General features: G+C 40.2%; 1 protein-coding gene across 1 annotated transcript in view; it reads left to right on the plus strand.

Annotated features, from left to right (window-relative positions):
- The window catches only part of LOC126187854 (probable malonyl-CoA-acyl carrier protein transacylase, mitochondrial), a 48,769-nt gene extending 40,504 nt beyond the window's left edge, over positions 1 to 8,265 (plus strand). Inside the window, exons 4-6 of the mRNA XM_049929169.1 lie at positions 178 to 395; positions 6,283 to 6,621; positions 7,971 to 8,265. Coding sequence (XP_049785126.1) covers positions 178 to 395; positions 6,283 to 6,621; positions 7,971 to 8,027 — 614 coding nt within the window. The 3' untranslated portion in view covers positions 8,028 to 8,265. The remainder of the gene's footprint in view (positions 1 to 177; positions 396 to 6,282; positions 6,622 to 7,970) is intronic.
- Positions 8,266 to 16,049: the final 7,784 nt, after the last annotated feature.

Here is a 16,049-nt window from a genome sequence, read left to right on the forward strand (position 1 = left end):
ACTGGTGGCTAGTGGCAAGTCATGACATGCTAACACCCCAAGTCCTGCAGCACACAGTTTGAACACATTCCTATAAAGTTGCTACCCATCTACACTGACTCAAGTAGCATAAGTTTAATTGTAACCACCCTGTACTTTCCAATAAATTTTTTCTTCATCTGAAATGACTGCTGACAGCATTGAAACTGGTGAAGGTGCGAGCTGAAGCTATGCAGTTAGCGTCTGATGCAGAAGACAGTGGAATGATGACAGTGCTTTATGGACCTGATTCTGAATTGAATAAAGCAATGGCAAGTGCTAAAGAATGGAGTATAGCACAAGGCATTGAGCACCCAGAATGCTGTGTAGCCACTTACCTGTTTCCACACTGCAAGGTTATTGCTGGCCACTCAGAGGTAAATATTACTGTTGAATGTTATCATACAGTCTAAGACAGTATTTTACATTTCTTTACTTAATTGGTTTTCAAGTCTTTGAAGATTAGTCAGATATAATTGAGATTTTTTTTCCAATAAATATTTAATACTCTGAATGAGTTCCTCAATGCCAACCAGCACGGATTTCGAAAACATTGATCATGTGAAACCCAACTCACACTTATCTCACATGACATACTGAAAGCTTTGGATCAAGGCAATCAGGTAGATGAAGGTTTTCTCAATTTCCAAAAAGCATTTGACTCAGTACCGCATTATCATCAAAAGGTCAATCATACACTTTGTGATCAAAAGTATCCGGACACCCCCAAAGACATACGTTTTACAAATTAGGTGCAGTGTGCTGCCACCTACTGCCAGGTACTCCATCAGCGACCTCAGTAGTCATTAGACATCGTGAGAAAGCAGAGTGGGGTGCTCTGCGGAACTCACGGACTTCGAACGTGGTCAGGTGATTGGGTGTCACTTGTGTCATATGTCTGTACGCGAGATTTACACATTCCTAAACACCCCTAGGTCCACTGTTTCTGATGTGACAGTGAAGTGGAAATGTGAAGAGACACCTACAGTACAAAAGCGTACAAGCCGACCTCATCTGTTGACTGACAGAGACCACCGACAGTTGAAGAGGTTCGTAATGTGTAATAGGAAGATATCTATCCAGACCATTCCACAGGAATTCAAACTGCATCAGGATCCACTGCAGTTAGGTGGGAGGTGAGAAAATCTGTATTTCATGGTCGAGCGGCTGCTCATAAACCACACATGATGTGGGTAAATGCCTAATGATGCCTCGTTTGTTGTAAGGAGCATAAACATTGGAAAATTGAACTGTGGAAAAATGTTGTATGGAGTGACGAATCACGATACAAAATGTGGTGATTCGATGGCAGTGTGTGGGTATGGCAAATGCCCGTTGAACATCATCTCCCAGCTTGTGTAATTCCAACAGTAATATTCAGAGGCGATGGTGTTATGTTGTGGTCTTGCTTCCACCCTTGCTGTTTTGCATGGCACTATCACAGCACAGGCCTACATTGATGTTTTAAGCACCTTCTTGCTTCCCAATGTTGAAGAGCAATTCAGGGATGGTGATTGCGTCTTTCAACACAATCGAGCACCTGTTCATAATGCACGGCCTGTGGCAGAGTGGTTACACGACAATAACATACCTGTAATGGACTTGCTTTCACAGAGTCCTGACCTGAATCCTATAGAACACCTTTGGGATGTTTTGGAACACTGACTTCGTGCCAGGCCTCACCGACCAACATCAATACCTCTCCTCAGTACAACACTCCGTGAAGAATGGGCTGCCTTTTCCCCAAGAAACCTCTTGTAAGTCATTTTCAGCCAGGTGTCTGGATACCTTTGATCACATAGTGTATGAGGTATCAAATTAAATTTGTGACTGGACTGAGAATTTTTAGTAGGGAGGACACAATGTGTTATCTGGATGGAAAGTCATCGTCAGGTGTAGAAGTAACTTCAGGTGTACCTCAGGGAAATGTGTTGTATATTAATGAACTTGCAGTCAATATCAATAGTAACATCAGGCTTTTGCAGATGATGCATTATCTATAATGAAGTCTGTCTGAAAGAAGCTGCTTAAGTATTCAGTCAGGTCTTGATAAGATTTCATAGAGGTGCAAGCATTGCCACTTGCTTTAAATGTTCAGAAATGTAATATAGTACATTTCACAAAACAAACAAAAAAAACCTGTATTGTATGACTATAATATCAATGAATCACTGTTGGTATCGGCCATCTCATATAAACATATAAATACCTGGGTGTAACACTCTGTAAGGATACAAAATGGAATGATCACATAGGCTCAGTCATACATAAAGCAGGTGGTAGACTTCCGTTTATTGGTAGAATACTGGGGAAGTACAATCAGTCTACAAAGGAGAATGCGTACAAATCACTTGTGCAACAGGATCTAGAATATTTTTCAAGTGTGTGGGACCTGAGATTGCTTACAAGTCACTTGTGCAATCGGTTACAGAATATTGCTCAAGTGTGTGGGACGCACGCCAAATAGGAATAACAAGGGATATTGAATGTATACAGAGAAGGGCAGCACAAATGGTCACAGAGTTGTTTAATTTGTGGGAGAGTGCCAAGGGATACTGACGAAACTGAACTGGAAGACCCTTGAAGATAGAGGTAAACTATCCCGAGAAAGTCTGTTAACAAAATTCCAAGAACTGCCTTTAAATTGTGATTTTATGAATATACTACAATCCCCCCTGTATTGCTCACATAAGGATCATGAAGATAAGATTAGAATAATTACTGCATGCACAGAGACGTTCAGACAATCATTCTTCCCGTACTCCATATGCAAATGGAACAGAAAGAAACCCTAATAATTGGTACAATGGGGTGTACCTTCTGCCATGCACCTTATGATGGTTTCAGTGTAAAGATATAGAGGTAGATGTAGATGTAGAGTGAGGTGTTACAGTGGTTAAAACATTGGACTTGCATTCAGAGGGACAGCAGTTCAAAGTCCTATCCCGTCATTCAGATTTAGTTTTTCCGTGGCTTTCCTGAATTGCATAAGGCAAATGCCAGGGTGGTTGCCTTGAGGGCATATTGGATTTTCTTCCTTGTCCCTCCCCAAACCTAAAGACGTGATTATCAAAGAGACTTTAAACTACAATCTTCCTTAATACTCTGCGTTATTTACATAGTAGTTTCTCTGTTAGGCACTACTGTGTAGTGCACTTTTTGCAGCTTCATTAACATACAACACAAACTAGTCTTTGCCACAACCTTAAGAATCTGCTGACCTTTTTTGAGTAGTTTTCAAATTGATTTTATTATCTTCATTAATAGTAAGTTTTAAGAACTAGTATTTGGGAATATACCCTGCCATTCTCTTCATAATGGGTCAGATGTGGATGAAGATATGTAAAAAAAAAAAGGGGGGGGTTACAGTTGAGCTTGAGCATTTTAGGTAATTCCGTCCTCAAATTGTGTAGATTTTCACCAAACTCGTTAACAGTTTTATTTATGACTAGCTGTTACTTGTGGCTGCAGTCGCATGTTAGTAGTTCTGTTAGGGTGAATAAGTAAGCTAATTTGTGTGCAATAACATCAGCTGCTCTCATGTGTCTGCCCACTTGGGTAACCGTAGCTTGTGATGTGTGCCCTGTTCTCCCAAACACAGTGCATCAGCATTCAAGCTGCCTGCCAAGCAGTGCATACAGAAGGGCATGAGCAAGAGCATGCATCTATGCAGTGTGCCATTAAAGTAGCTATACATTATCCAACAAATAGCACGTATCATGGATTAAACACATTGAAGATTATAGAAGCATTGTATTCATTACTTCAAATCATATAATGTAGGACATATCAACCAATGAAAGTATTTTCAAAAATTTAATAAAGATCAAAATTCAAAGAGTAAATGGCTTCTCCAATGAATAAATATTTTTCTCTTATTCACATAATATTTTTCAAAAGACTAAGTATCTTGTACTGTATACTTTCTGAAGTAGCCAGCTTTCTTCCTCAAGGTTTAAGCTATCTCCATATCAGATCAAGTTACTTTTGCATTTATAATATTAGTGTGGATAAAATTTTCAATTATGATATCTCTTTTCCCAGGAAATGATGCCCATATGGTGCCCAAGGTGCTCAAGTTACCTGTGAAAACCCCATGAAAAATAATAGTGTGTTGAAAGAGACAAACAGACATACAAAACCTTTAAATCACAATATCTGTTTTTTCTGTGATCCAATTTTGATTAACTAAAGCCTACACAGTGCTTCAAACTATGCTCAAGTTGCAAAAACCCCATGAAAATTTGTCTGGTAGTTTTAGCATGTCATGTTTAGACAGAGACAGCAGTTTTATAGATTTATTATTAGTATAGATTTTGAATCATTCCATGTCCATGATGAAGTCACTACCCATCCTGTTTAAGTTCTTTTGTGGTCATACTCATATGAGAGGGAACTGCATGCTTGTAAATAATTTCCTTCCCTGCTAATGATACATCTTGTTCTTAGAGTTCCTGGATGAATCAGACATCATATTGGTTTGCTTTCCTTCAGGATCATAATGACAAAGCTATGATGAATTATCACAAATGGTAAACAGTTGCGATATAACATCCCTTCCTTCAGCGGAGAGAGAGAGAGAGAGAGAGAGAGAGAGAGAGAGAGAGAGAGAACTACTACTTCATATGCATCTCTCAAAGCAGGGCATCACATTTCCAAGTGAACAGAAGTTACACATAATGGGCAGGAACTTACTCTTGTGACCATGCTTAACTGTGAAAACACTCCAGTATGTAATTAAATGTTACCTACTACTCATCACAGTCAATTACAGCAACTATTTTGTGGTTGCCTACAGTGATGGCAGAGGTAGACACTTAACTGTGCACAGTTGTCACTCTTCAAAGTCCCAAATACTGAAGGATTAACCATGGTTAGTGCACTTGTCACTTTAATTCTTTATTTATATATGCTAAATACTGCAGTGTGAGTCATTGGCAGTCCACCTTAGCTTCTCATTCATTTCTGAAGCTGTACATTTTAAACAAAAATAATGTCGTACTCAGTCCGTACTACTACTACATTAAATCTATTTTGTGGCACTTTTAATACAATCAGGACCAACAATACTTAACATTATTACCATGTAAATGATGTGGATAAGGCACTGTCTTATTCAAAACTTCACTCATGTAGAATGTATTTGGTGTAGACATCAATCCATCAAGGAAGCTGTAGGTGAAAGCTGATCTGACTCTTTTGATCAATTCTCATTCAGTATCATTCTTGTACTGTTGCTTGACCCGCCTGTAACTGCTGTTTCTATATTATAGGGGGCAGTCAAATGAAAACAAAGCAGATGAAAAATGGTTTATTATTTTAAAAGTGATTCCATAACTTTTAATTCATTTTTCCCACTGCGAGGCAAGACGGTCAATAACTACATGGAAAAATGTCTGCTGTTGTGTACAGATCTGTGATTATACTCAAGTGTTCACCTCTTTGTCAATAGCAAATTGGCCACAAATGTCTTTCTTCAAGGCTTCAAAAACATGGAAATCACAAGGGTAGAGGTCAAATCTGTATATAGGATGTATAAGGGCTTGCAGCGAAACTTCTGCAGTGTGCGTGAAATGACCTGGGCAACATTTGGTTTGTTTTGACCACATGTTGCTAAGGTTGTTTTGAGTATGCTGTAGAATTTTCACTGGGAAGCCCTCACTCATCCTCCATACTGTGCCACTTTCTCCCTAAGCGATTTCCATATTTTTGAAACCCTGAAGAAAGATATTCATGCCTGTCAATTTGCTCCAGATGAAGAGGTGCACAGCAGGGTACAATTCTAGTTCCAAAGGCAACCGAAAATATTGTGCCATTCAGGCATTGACAATCTTGTCTCACACTGTGATAAATGTATTAACTGTTATGCCGATTACTTTTGACATAATAAATAGTTCACTTTTTCCCCCATCTGTCTTGTTTTCATTTGACTGTCCGTTATAATAAAAAATTACAAGAAATAGTTATTTTCAGTGGTACACTTCACTGAACACTGTGTTCCAACAGAACTGGTAGCATCTTGCTTCTAATGGGAGTTTTATTAATTATGATCCAGATTTCTGTTATGAGGCAGATAATTTTGTTTCTGTCAGATTACTGTCACTAACGAAGTTCAATATTTATTAGTTAAATTGTTCCCAATGTCTGTGGATATCTTTTAATGTTTGTTGCCAATTGTAAGATAGGAAGGATGCAAATAATAGGTTAACAAATCTTGGAAGTTAACAAATGTGTTACTGAAATGAATGATTCATTAATTTTCAGGCTCTACGGTACATTGAGACTAATATGCGGCAGTTCCGTCTGAAGGCATGTAAGCGTCTACAGGTATCGGGTGCATTCCACACATCTCTGATGCGGCCTGCAGCAGAAGCATTTCGTGCAGCTCTCCGCCGTACTATGGTTGATGACCCAGCTATAACAGTGGTTTCCAACGTCAATGGAAAACGTTACTTGAATGGAGACCATGTTAAACGTCAGCTTCCAAAACAGATTTATCAAGCTGTTCATTGGGAACAGAGCCTGCACGCTCTGTATGAACGTCCAGTTGGAGATTCTTTTCCTCGAACATTTGAGTGTGGTCCGGGTGACTCGTTGCGACAGGTAAAGGAGACAAAGTGCTCTGTTTTTATTGGTAAATTAATGTGTTTTGCATAGGAAATGACACATTTTGTAATTAAGAGCTTTAACTAGAACCTTATAATAAGTTCATTTTTGTAATATGTTTTCAGAAGTGATAACTGCCTTTTGTCATTTGCATTTGCTTTGTGCGATTGGTATTATTGTTAAGTGAAATTATATGATTCATTTGAATCATTGGTTTTGAGTAAAGATAACGTAACATGAATTCAGTGTAAACCTTTAAAATATGCAAGTTGAACGAGGAAGTGAAGTTCTAGTTTGTTGTGTAATATACAAAGATTTATTATTTTCATCTCTCATCTTGTAAACAGTTTGTCTTTACTCTTCCACCCCATGAACCCCTTAACTGGTTGTTTTTGTCAAATCAGTGTGCAATAGAGCAATGCATAGTAAACAGCTGTGTTATAAACACAGTGCCTGAATTGATGGCTACTGAATTTTCCTTGAAATATCCAACATATCCATGTTGAGAGGCACATATGAACAAAATTGATATGATTTGTTTATTTTATATGAGTAAAATGTTGTTGTTGTGGTCTTCAGTCCAGAGACTGGTTTGATGCAGCTCGCCATGCTACTCTATCCTGTGCAAGCTTCTTCATCTCCCAGTACCTACTGAAACCTACATCGTTCTGAATCTGTTTAGTGTATTCATCTCTTGGTCTCCCTTTACGATTTTTACCCTCCACACTGCTCTCCAATACTAAATTGGTGACCATGTGATGCGTCAGAATATGTCCTACCAATCAGTCCCTTCTCCTAGTCAAGTAGTGCCACAAATTTCTCTTCTTCCCAATTATATTCAATACCTCCTCATTAGTTATGTGATCTACCCATCTGACATCGTCAGATGCTCCAGACATTTTTGCGCTGTTGCAAGCACATTTTATTACCTGTGTGGCCCTTCTGAATGCATTAACTCAATGTCCCATATTCACCACAGTCTTGATAAGCCACAATCCTACTGTATTGGATTCTGACACATGCAAGTGTCCTTGTTATATACAGAAGTTGATGATATTTCCCTACCCACTTTGTGTGGCTGCACTGATATGCTAATTGTTAGCATATTGTAGCATGTAGAAGGCCTTCATTTAATAACAATTTGACAATTAGTGTGTACTGTCTTCTCAGTTTTGCAATTTTAACTGTCAACATTGTTTGGCAGTGCTAGGATACCAGTGAACCAAAAATTAATCCACAACTTCTAAATGATTTTGAGACATTGCTGCAATGTTAAATCATGTTAATAAGTGATCAGTTAGATAAGAGGATTAAAAAAAAGTACTGAAAACTGAAATCTGTTGCAGGTATTAAAAAAGGTGAATGGCAAGGCCTGGAACACAAGTTGGACAGTAACTATTTAGCATTTCACCAATAGTAAATTTTTATGATCAGCAGAAGAATATATCAGGAACAACATTGATGAAGAAGCCTCAGTGTGTGTAAACTGTTCACACAGTTCATTGTTAAGTTAATATGACCGAGAGCCCTGTATTTTGCAGATAGGTGGTTGTTTTCCATGTGATTTGCATCTGATGTACATTTTGTGTTTTTCATTGTCACCGTTTTAACTGAAACTCAATAAAAGTATAATTTTTTGTATCTTGTGTTGTCTGGTGATGAACTTTACATACATATAACTTTATGTGATTAAATAGAATGTGTATAATATAAATTCTTTAGAAGTAAAGGAGACAACTCATCAAATAGTAGTAGCATCGAGTAGCTAGAAAGAAAAAGTTGAAGGTGGCTGGTACTGCTCTGTGTTTATTTTTTAGAATTACTTTGAGAGAAACAGTAGTGGATGCATAACAGCAGACATTGCAAGATTGTATATCTATCAGTTTTGTACACATACTCACTAGTCTCCACCATTTCTTCTAATTATTCTCATAGATATCCCATATTTGTCGAGTGAGCAGGATATTTTGGATACTATAGAGGAAAGACTGATTCTGGATTAAAGGGATGAATGTGTGTGTGATGAGTTTGATGAAGCCTGATTCTGGATAAAAGGTTTGGTTTTGTTTTGCTTTAGGGCGCAAAAAGCAACTGGGGGTCATACGCGCCCAAGTCAAAACCGTTTCCAGTTCACAAGTCAAAACTATAGAACACAAAGACAGAGAGGAGTTAAGAAATGACTATACGTCAGTCCCAATTGACATAAGAGAAGACAGCTAAAAACATGGATGTGGAGAAAGGGCTAAAAAAACACACCATACAGAAACAGAGGTCCAAAACTAAAAATTAAATGACTTCGCCATATTGCTTTGGCAGAGAAAAAGTAAAACTCAGTCAATAGACCGCACATCATTTGATAAAATGGCCGATAACTCAGACGGCAAACCAAAGCGGGAACATAAACAGTTAAAACGTGAGCGCAATGTGTACAAAATGGTGGGGTTGCGCCACTTATCAAATGACGATGGCTAAAAAGGCAGTGCCCAATATGCAGCCTAGTTAAAATGACTTCCTCCTGGTGGGGGGCCCAAGAGGAGGTCATTAAGCCCCTCCCAGAGGTGTGGACAAGCCAGAGCTTATTCCCATGAAGGGACCTCACCTCCTGACAGATGGCAACACAGAGATCACCAGAGGGAATATGGGAACTAGTGGGCTGCGGTACGAGGACTGCAGTGTTGCCAGCAGCAGCAGCAGCTTTGTTTCCTGACAGACCAACATGACCAGGAACCCACATAAACATTACACTGGCTCCACCAACACTGAGCAAATGACAGTTTTCCTGGACCCGCTACACTAAGGGATGGGTGGTGTACTGTACACATAGACTTTGAAGGGTGCTGAGTGAGTCTGAGCAGAGGAAACAGTTGAATAGTCTGTGTCCCCGGATGTACTCCATGGCCTGATACAGGGCCAAGAGCTCGGCTGTAAATAGTGAGCAGTGCACTGGAAGCCTATATCAAAAGTGATGAAGGCACACCCGACCCCACCGTCAGTCAGAGAGCCATTACTTTATACAAAGGTACTATCGCGAAGTTCCATGCGGAGGTCATGAAACTGAAGGCGGTAGAGCAAGGCTGGAGTAGTGCCCTTAAGAAGTGAATGAAGGCCAAGGTTAACATGGGCTGCTTCACGAATCCAAGGTGGTGAAGGGTTCACACCCACCGGGAAAGTTGCAGGTAGTGTGAAGTTAAGCTGCCATAGCAAGTGCTGAAAGCGGACTCCAGGAGGTAACTGAGAAGAGGGACATGTCACTTACTGGTGATCAAAGGAATCATTGAAGAAAGAGGCAGAGGATGGGTGGCCACACGTGGCAGACAAACGGCAGGACAGAACTCTGAGGCACACCATTTTCCTTGATAAAGGTGTCCGATAAGGCAGAATGCACACACACACCTTGAAAATTCAGTCTCCTTAAAATTCCTGAAGGAAACAGAGCAGGCAGCCACGGAAGCCCCATGTGTAAAGAGTACGGGGGATACCTGTTCTCCAGCAGGTGTCGTAGGCCTTCTCCAAATCGAAAAACATGGCCACAGTATGGGATTTCTGGAGAAAGCCATTCACGACATGGGTGGGCAAAGTGATGAGATGGTCAACTGCAGAACACCATACTCTAAATCCACACTGTGCATTCGTTAGTAAATTGCGAGACTTGAGCCACCATACCAGCCAAGCATGAATCATATGTTCAGTCACCTTGCAAACGCAGCTGGTAAGAGAGATGGGGCAGTAGCTATAAATAAGGTTTTTGTCCTTACCGGGTTTAGGTATGGGTAGGACAGTGGCTTCATGCCAATGTCCAAGAAATGTGCCCTTTGCCCAGATTCAGTTGTACATGTTAAGCAGAAAGTGTTTGCCTGCAAGAGAAAGGTGCTGCAACATCTGAATGTGGACGGCATCTGGCCCTGGGGCAGAGGATTGGGATAAACAGAGCGTGATCTAGCTCCCTCATAGTAAAGACGGCATTGTAGCACTCACGATTCGGAGAAGAGAAAGGTATCGCCCAAGCCTCCTCCACTCATTTCCGATGGAGGAAGGCAGGGCGATAGCGGGAAGAGCTCAACATTTCTGTAAAATGATGGCCCAGGGTGTTAGAGATTGCAATAGGGTCCACAATGTCTTTGTCTGCTATTGTCAGGCCGGAAATTGGGGACTGGATTAAAGGGATGAATGTCTGTGTGTGAACAGTTCAAAGAAGATCATGTAAGTTGCTGTCTGACTATTTTTATTGCTATTACTACTGTGAGATTTTACTATGAGATTTTACTTTCCCTTTCTCAGTTAAATCTGATTGATGGGGGTACTTTATTGCTACCATCTGACCATTGTGGCCAGGTAAACCAGGTATGATGGAGCTCACCTCTCTTTCATTGAGGACAGACTGATATAGAAATAAATCATCGGTTGATGTTGCACTGTGCTCTTCTACTGCTGTTGGGAATGTTAATGTGGGGGTCAAACTGAAGCTGTACATCATTAATTTTAGGTATCCTCATTCAGAACTGTAGAACTATCAGAGATGGAGTGAAATCACATACAATCACTTCCCGGTTAAGTTTATGAAGTCTAATTAGTGCTTTCGCTAAGTGCTTAATGACATTTAATGAGGGCTTGATTGTTAAAAGTGCTATCTTATGTCTTTCCAAGTCTATTACTAAACTACAGCAATCAAAGAACTGTTGAATACAATACTCATTGAGGTCTATGGCCTGAGACTTTATTCCACTTTTTCTATAAATAGCCCCCTTTTCCTTACCTCGTATTACACCTATAGTAATGTGAAACTAACTGTTCCTTCTGGATGCAGCTGTTTAATTTCTGTGATGTCCTGATCATACACTTTTATGGAGAGCACATATGTGCAACATATCTGTAGATTTTTCAGTTTCCTCCAGTGATATGAGAACCTTACTTTTCTTGTTTAACAAGCTTTTTATGTTTTGATAGAAAAACCCCCATGAACCATGGACCTTGCCGTTGGTGGGGAGGCTTGTGTGCCTCAGCGATACAGATGTCCGTATCGTAGGTGCAACCTCAACAGAGGGGTATCTGTTGAGAGGTCAGACAAACATGTGGTTCCTGAAGAGGGGCAGCAGCCTTTTCAGTAGTTGCAGGGGCAACAGTCTGGATGATTGACTGATCTGGCCTTGCAACGCTAACCAAAATGGCCTTGCTGTGCTGGTACTGCGAACCGCTGAAAGCAAGGGAAAACTACAGCCGTAATTTTTACCCAGGGCACGCAGCTTTACTGTACGGTTAAATGATGATGGTGTCCTCTTGGGTAAAATATTCCGGAGGTAAAATAGTCCCCCATTCGGATCTCCAGGCGGGGACTACTCAAGAGGACGTTTATCAGGAGAAAGAAAACTGGTGTTCTACGGATCGTAGCATGGAATGTCAGATCCCTTAATCAGGCAGGTAGGTTAGAAAATTTAAAAAGGGAAATGGATAGGTTGAAGTTAGATATAGTGGAAATTAGTGAAGTTCGGTGGCTGGAGGAACAAGACTTTTGGTCAGGTGAATACAGGGTTATAAATACAAAAGCAAATAGGGGTAATGCAGGAGTAGGTTTAATAATGAATAAAAAAAAATAGGAGTGCGGGTAAGCTACTACCAACAGCATAGTGGATGCATTATTGTGGCCAAGATAGACACGAAGCCCATGCCTACTACAGTAGTACAAGTTTATGTGCCAACTAGCTCTGCAGATGATGAAGAAATTGATGAAATGTATGATGAGATAAAAGAAATTATTCAGGTAGTGAAGGGAGACGAAAATTTAATAGTCATGGGTGACTGGAATTCGGTAGTAGGAAAAGGGAGAGAAGGAAACATAGTGGGTGAATATAGATTGGGGGAGAGAAATGAAAGAGGAAGCCGTCTGGTAGAATTTTGCACAGAGCATAACTTAATCATAGCTAACACTTGGTTCAAGAATCATAAAAGAAGGTTGTATACATGGAAGAATCCTGGAGATACTAGAAGGTATCAGATAGATTATATAATGGTAAGACAGAGATTTAGGAACCAGGTTTTAAATTGTAAGACATTTCCAGGGGCAAATGTGGACTCTGACCACAATCTATTGGTTATGAACTGTAGATTAAAACTGAAGAAACTGCAAAAAAGTGGGAATTTAAGGAGATGAGACCTGGATAAACTGACAAAACCAGAGGTTGTACAGAGTTTCAGGGAGAGCATAAGGGAACAATTGACAGGAATGGGGGAAAGAAATACAGTAGAAGAAAAATGGGTAGCTCTGAGGGATGAAGTAGTGAAGGCAGCAGAGGATCAAGTAGGTAAAAAGACGAGGGCTAGTAGAAATCCTTGGGTAACAGAAGAAATATTGAATTTAATTGATGAAAGGAGAAAATATAAAAACGCAGTAAATGAAGCAGGCAAAAGGAATACAAACGTCTAAAAAATGGGATTGACAGGAAGTGCAAAATGGCTAAGCAGGGATGGCTAGAAGACAAATGTAAGGATGTTGAGGCTTATCTCAATAGGGGGTAAGATAGATTATGCCTAAAGGAAAATTAGAGAGACCTTTGGTGAAGAGAGAGCCACTTGTATGAATATCAAAGGCTCAGATGGAAACCCAGTTCTAAGCAAAGAAGGGAAAGCAGAAAGGTGGAAGGACTATATAGAGGGTCTATACAAGGGCGATGTACTTGAGGACAATATTACGGAAATGGAAGAGGATGTAGATGAAGATGAAATTGGAAATATGATACTGTGTGAAGAGTTTGACAGAGCACTGAAAGACCTGAGTCGAAACAAGGCCCCGGGAGTAGACAACATTCTATTGGAACTACTGACGGCCTTGGGAGAGCCAGTCCTGACAAAGCTCTACCATCTGGTGAGCAAGATGTGTGAGACAGGCGAAGTACCCTCAGACTTAAAGAAGAATATAATAATTCCAATCCCAAAGAAAGCAGGTGTTGACGGATGTGAAAATTACCGAACTATCAGTTTAATAAGTCACAGCTGCAAAATACTAATGCAAATTCTTTACAGACAAATGGAAAAACTGGTAGAAACTGACCTCGGCGAAGATCAGTTTGGATTTCGCAGAAATGTTGGAACACGTGAGGCGATATTGACCCTACGATTTATCTTAGAAAATAGATTAAGGAAAGGCAAACCTACATTTCTAGCATTTGTAGACTTAGAGAAAGCTTTTGACAATGTTGACTGGAATACTCTCTTTCAAATTCTAAAGGTGGCAGGGGTAAAATACAGGGAGCGAAAGGCTATTTACAATTTGTACAGAAACCAGATGGCAGTTATTAATGAGTCGAGGGGCATGAAAGGGAAGCAGCGGTTGGGAAGGGAGTGAGACAGGGTTGTAGCCTTCCCCGATGTTATTCAATCTGTATATTGAGCAAGTAGTAAAGGAAACAATAGAAAAATTCGGAGAGGTATTAAAGTCCATGGAGAAGAAATAAAAACTTTGAGATTTGCCGATGACATTGTTATTCTGTCAGAGACAGCAAAGGACTTGGAAGAGCAGTCGAACGGAATGGACAGTATCTTGAAAGGAGGATATAAGATGAACATCAACAAAAGCAAAACGAGGATAATGGAATGTAGTCGAATTAAGTCGGGTGATGCTGAGGGAATTAGATTAGGAAATGAGACACTTAAAGTAGTAAAGGAGTTTTGCTATTTGGGGAGCAAAATAACTGATGATGGTCGAAGTAGAGAGGATATAAAATGTAGATTGGCAATGGCAAGGAAAGCGTTTCTGAAGATGAGAAATTTGCTAACATAGAGTATAGATTTAAATGTCAGGAAGTCATTTCTGAAAGTATATGTATGGAGTGTAACCATGTATGGAAGTGAAACATGGACAATAAATAGTTTGGACAAGAAGAGAATAGAAGCTTTCGAAATGTGGTGCTACAGAAGAATGCTGAAGATTAGATGGGTAGATCACATAACTAATGATGAAGTATTGAATAGAACTGGGGAGAAGAGGAGTTTGTGGCACAACTTGACAAGAAGAAGGGACCGGTTGGTAGGACATGTTCTGAGGCATCAAAGGATCACAAATTTAGCATTCGAGGGCAGCTTGGAGGGTAAAAATCGTAGAGGGAGACCAAGAGATGAATACACTAAGCAGATTCAGAAGGATGTAGGTCGCAGTAAGTACTGGGAGATGAAGAAGCTTGCACAGGATAGAGTAGCATGGAGAGCTGCATCAAACCAGTCTCAGGACTGAAGACGACAACAACAACATTACTACTGTTGATTTTTTTCCCCCATCCCCCCAGAGGAATTTGATTTTGATTGCACAGATATTCAGCGGCCTCCACTGTCACTGTGACTTGTATCTCCAACAAAGACACAGCAAACTGCTAAAAAGAAGTTGATTGATGTAGAGTGAGATTGGACATTCACTGACCAATAGATTGTTGTACCACAGTTGCAGTGGATTCTAGGTGTGAATAGCATTACCATTTGATAATTGCTGCATGTCGAATGAGATCCAGAGGAAAAAAATAAGTCATGTAGGTCTCATAATATATTGACATTCCTTCAATCACTAACCACCCATATATGTACCAGTTTGTTTCACAGACACCTTTATGGAAACTCATTGTATGCAAGGAAATCTATCACAGAAGAGATATGAGCCCATATATCCATGTTGTCCTAGTGTAAAAGACTTGTTGGAACACAGGGATTGTCAGAACTCTTTCCTCAGCTGGGATCCATCTTCACTTGATTATCTTTGACGCACTTTGAACTCTATGGAATCAAGGACGTATTACCAGTAACACTAAATGGAATCTGTAAGGAGGTGTGGTGACACCTGTTATGAAAGAATGGACAGTTCTGTGTGCTCCCAAGTGAGGCCACGACTGTTTATAAGATTCATTCCATTCGTCCTAGTTTATTCTGTTAGAAAACGTTTTACTTTATGTCATTATTTTCATATTCGACAAGGTAGTAGCCGAAGTGGCGTCAATTGAAAAGACATGCACCAGGCAACCTGTCTACCCCAACCACACGCTCATAGGACATTGCATATAGGATGCTCCCGGTGATATATTGATTTATACTAAAACTGGGTGCTTTATGCACGGTGGAGAAAAATTGTGTTACGAAATTTTAACCCTGGATAGCTGATGTCAGTTGGAACCAAATTACTAATGTTGTGTAGGTCGACAATGCACCATTTTTAAACTACAGAAACTTGGCACTACGTGCTCCAATTAGCTGTGGGATTTCCCTGTTGCTATTTGTTGGTTGACAAGCAGCATTGTGGTTGTCGACACGTACAGACATCCCTCGCCCCATCACTGCCCCAACGTGGTACGCATACGTGTCAAATAGGTCTCGCTGTTTGTCTCCACCTCACATCAGAGGGACTCACACATAAGCTTCACTTCAGTGTGCCCGCGCGCGCGCACACACACACA

Source organism: Schistocerca cancellata, chromosome 5 (genome assembly GCF_023864275.1).
Source record: "Schistocerca cancellata isolate TAMUIC-IGC-003103 chromosome 5, iqSchCanc2.1, whole genome shotgun sequence".
Lineage (NCBI taxonomy): Eukaryota > Metazoa > Arthropoda > Insecta > Orthoptera > Acrididae > Schistocerca > Schistocerca cancellata.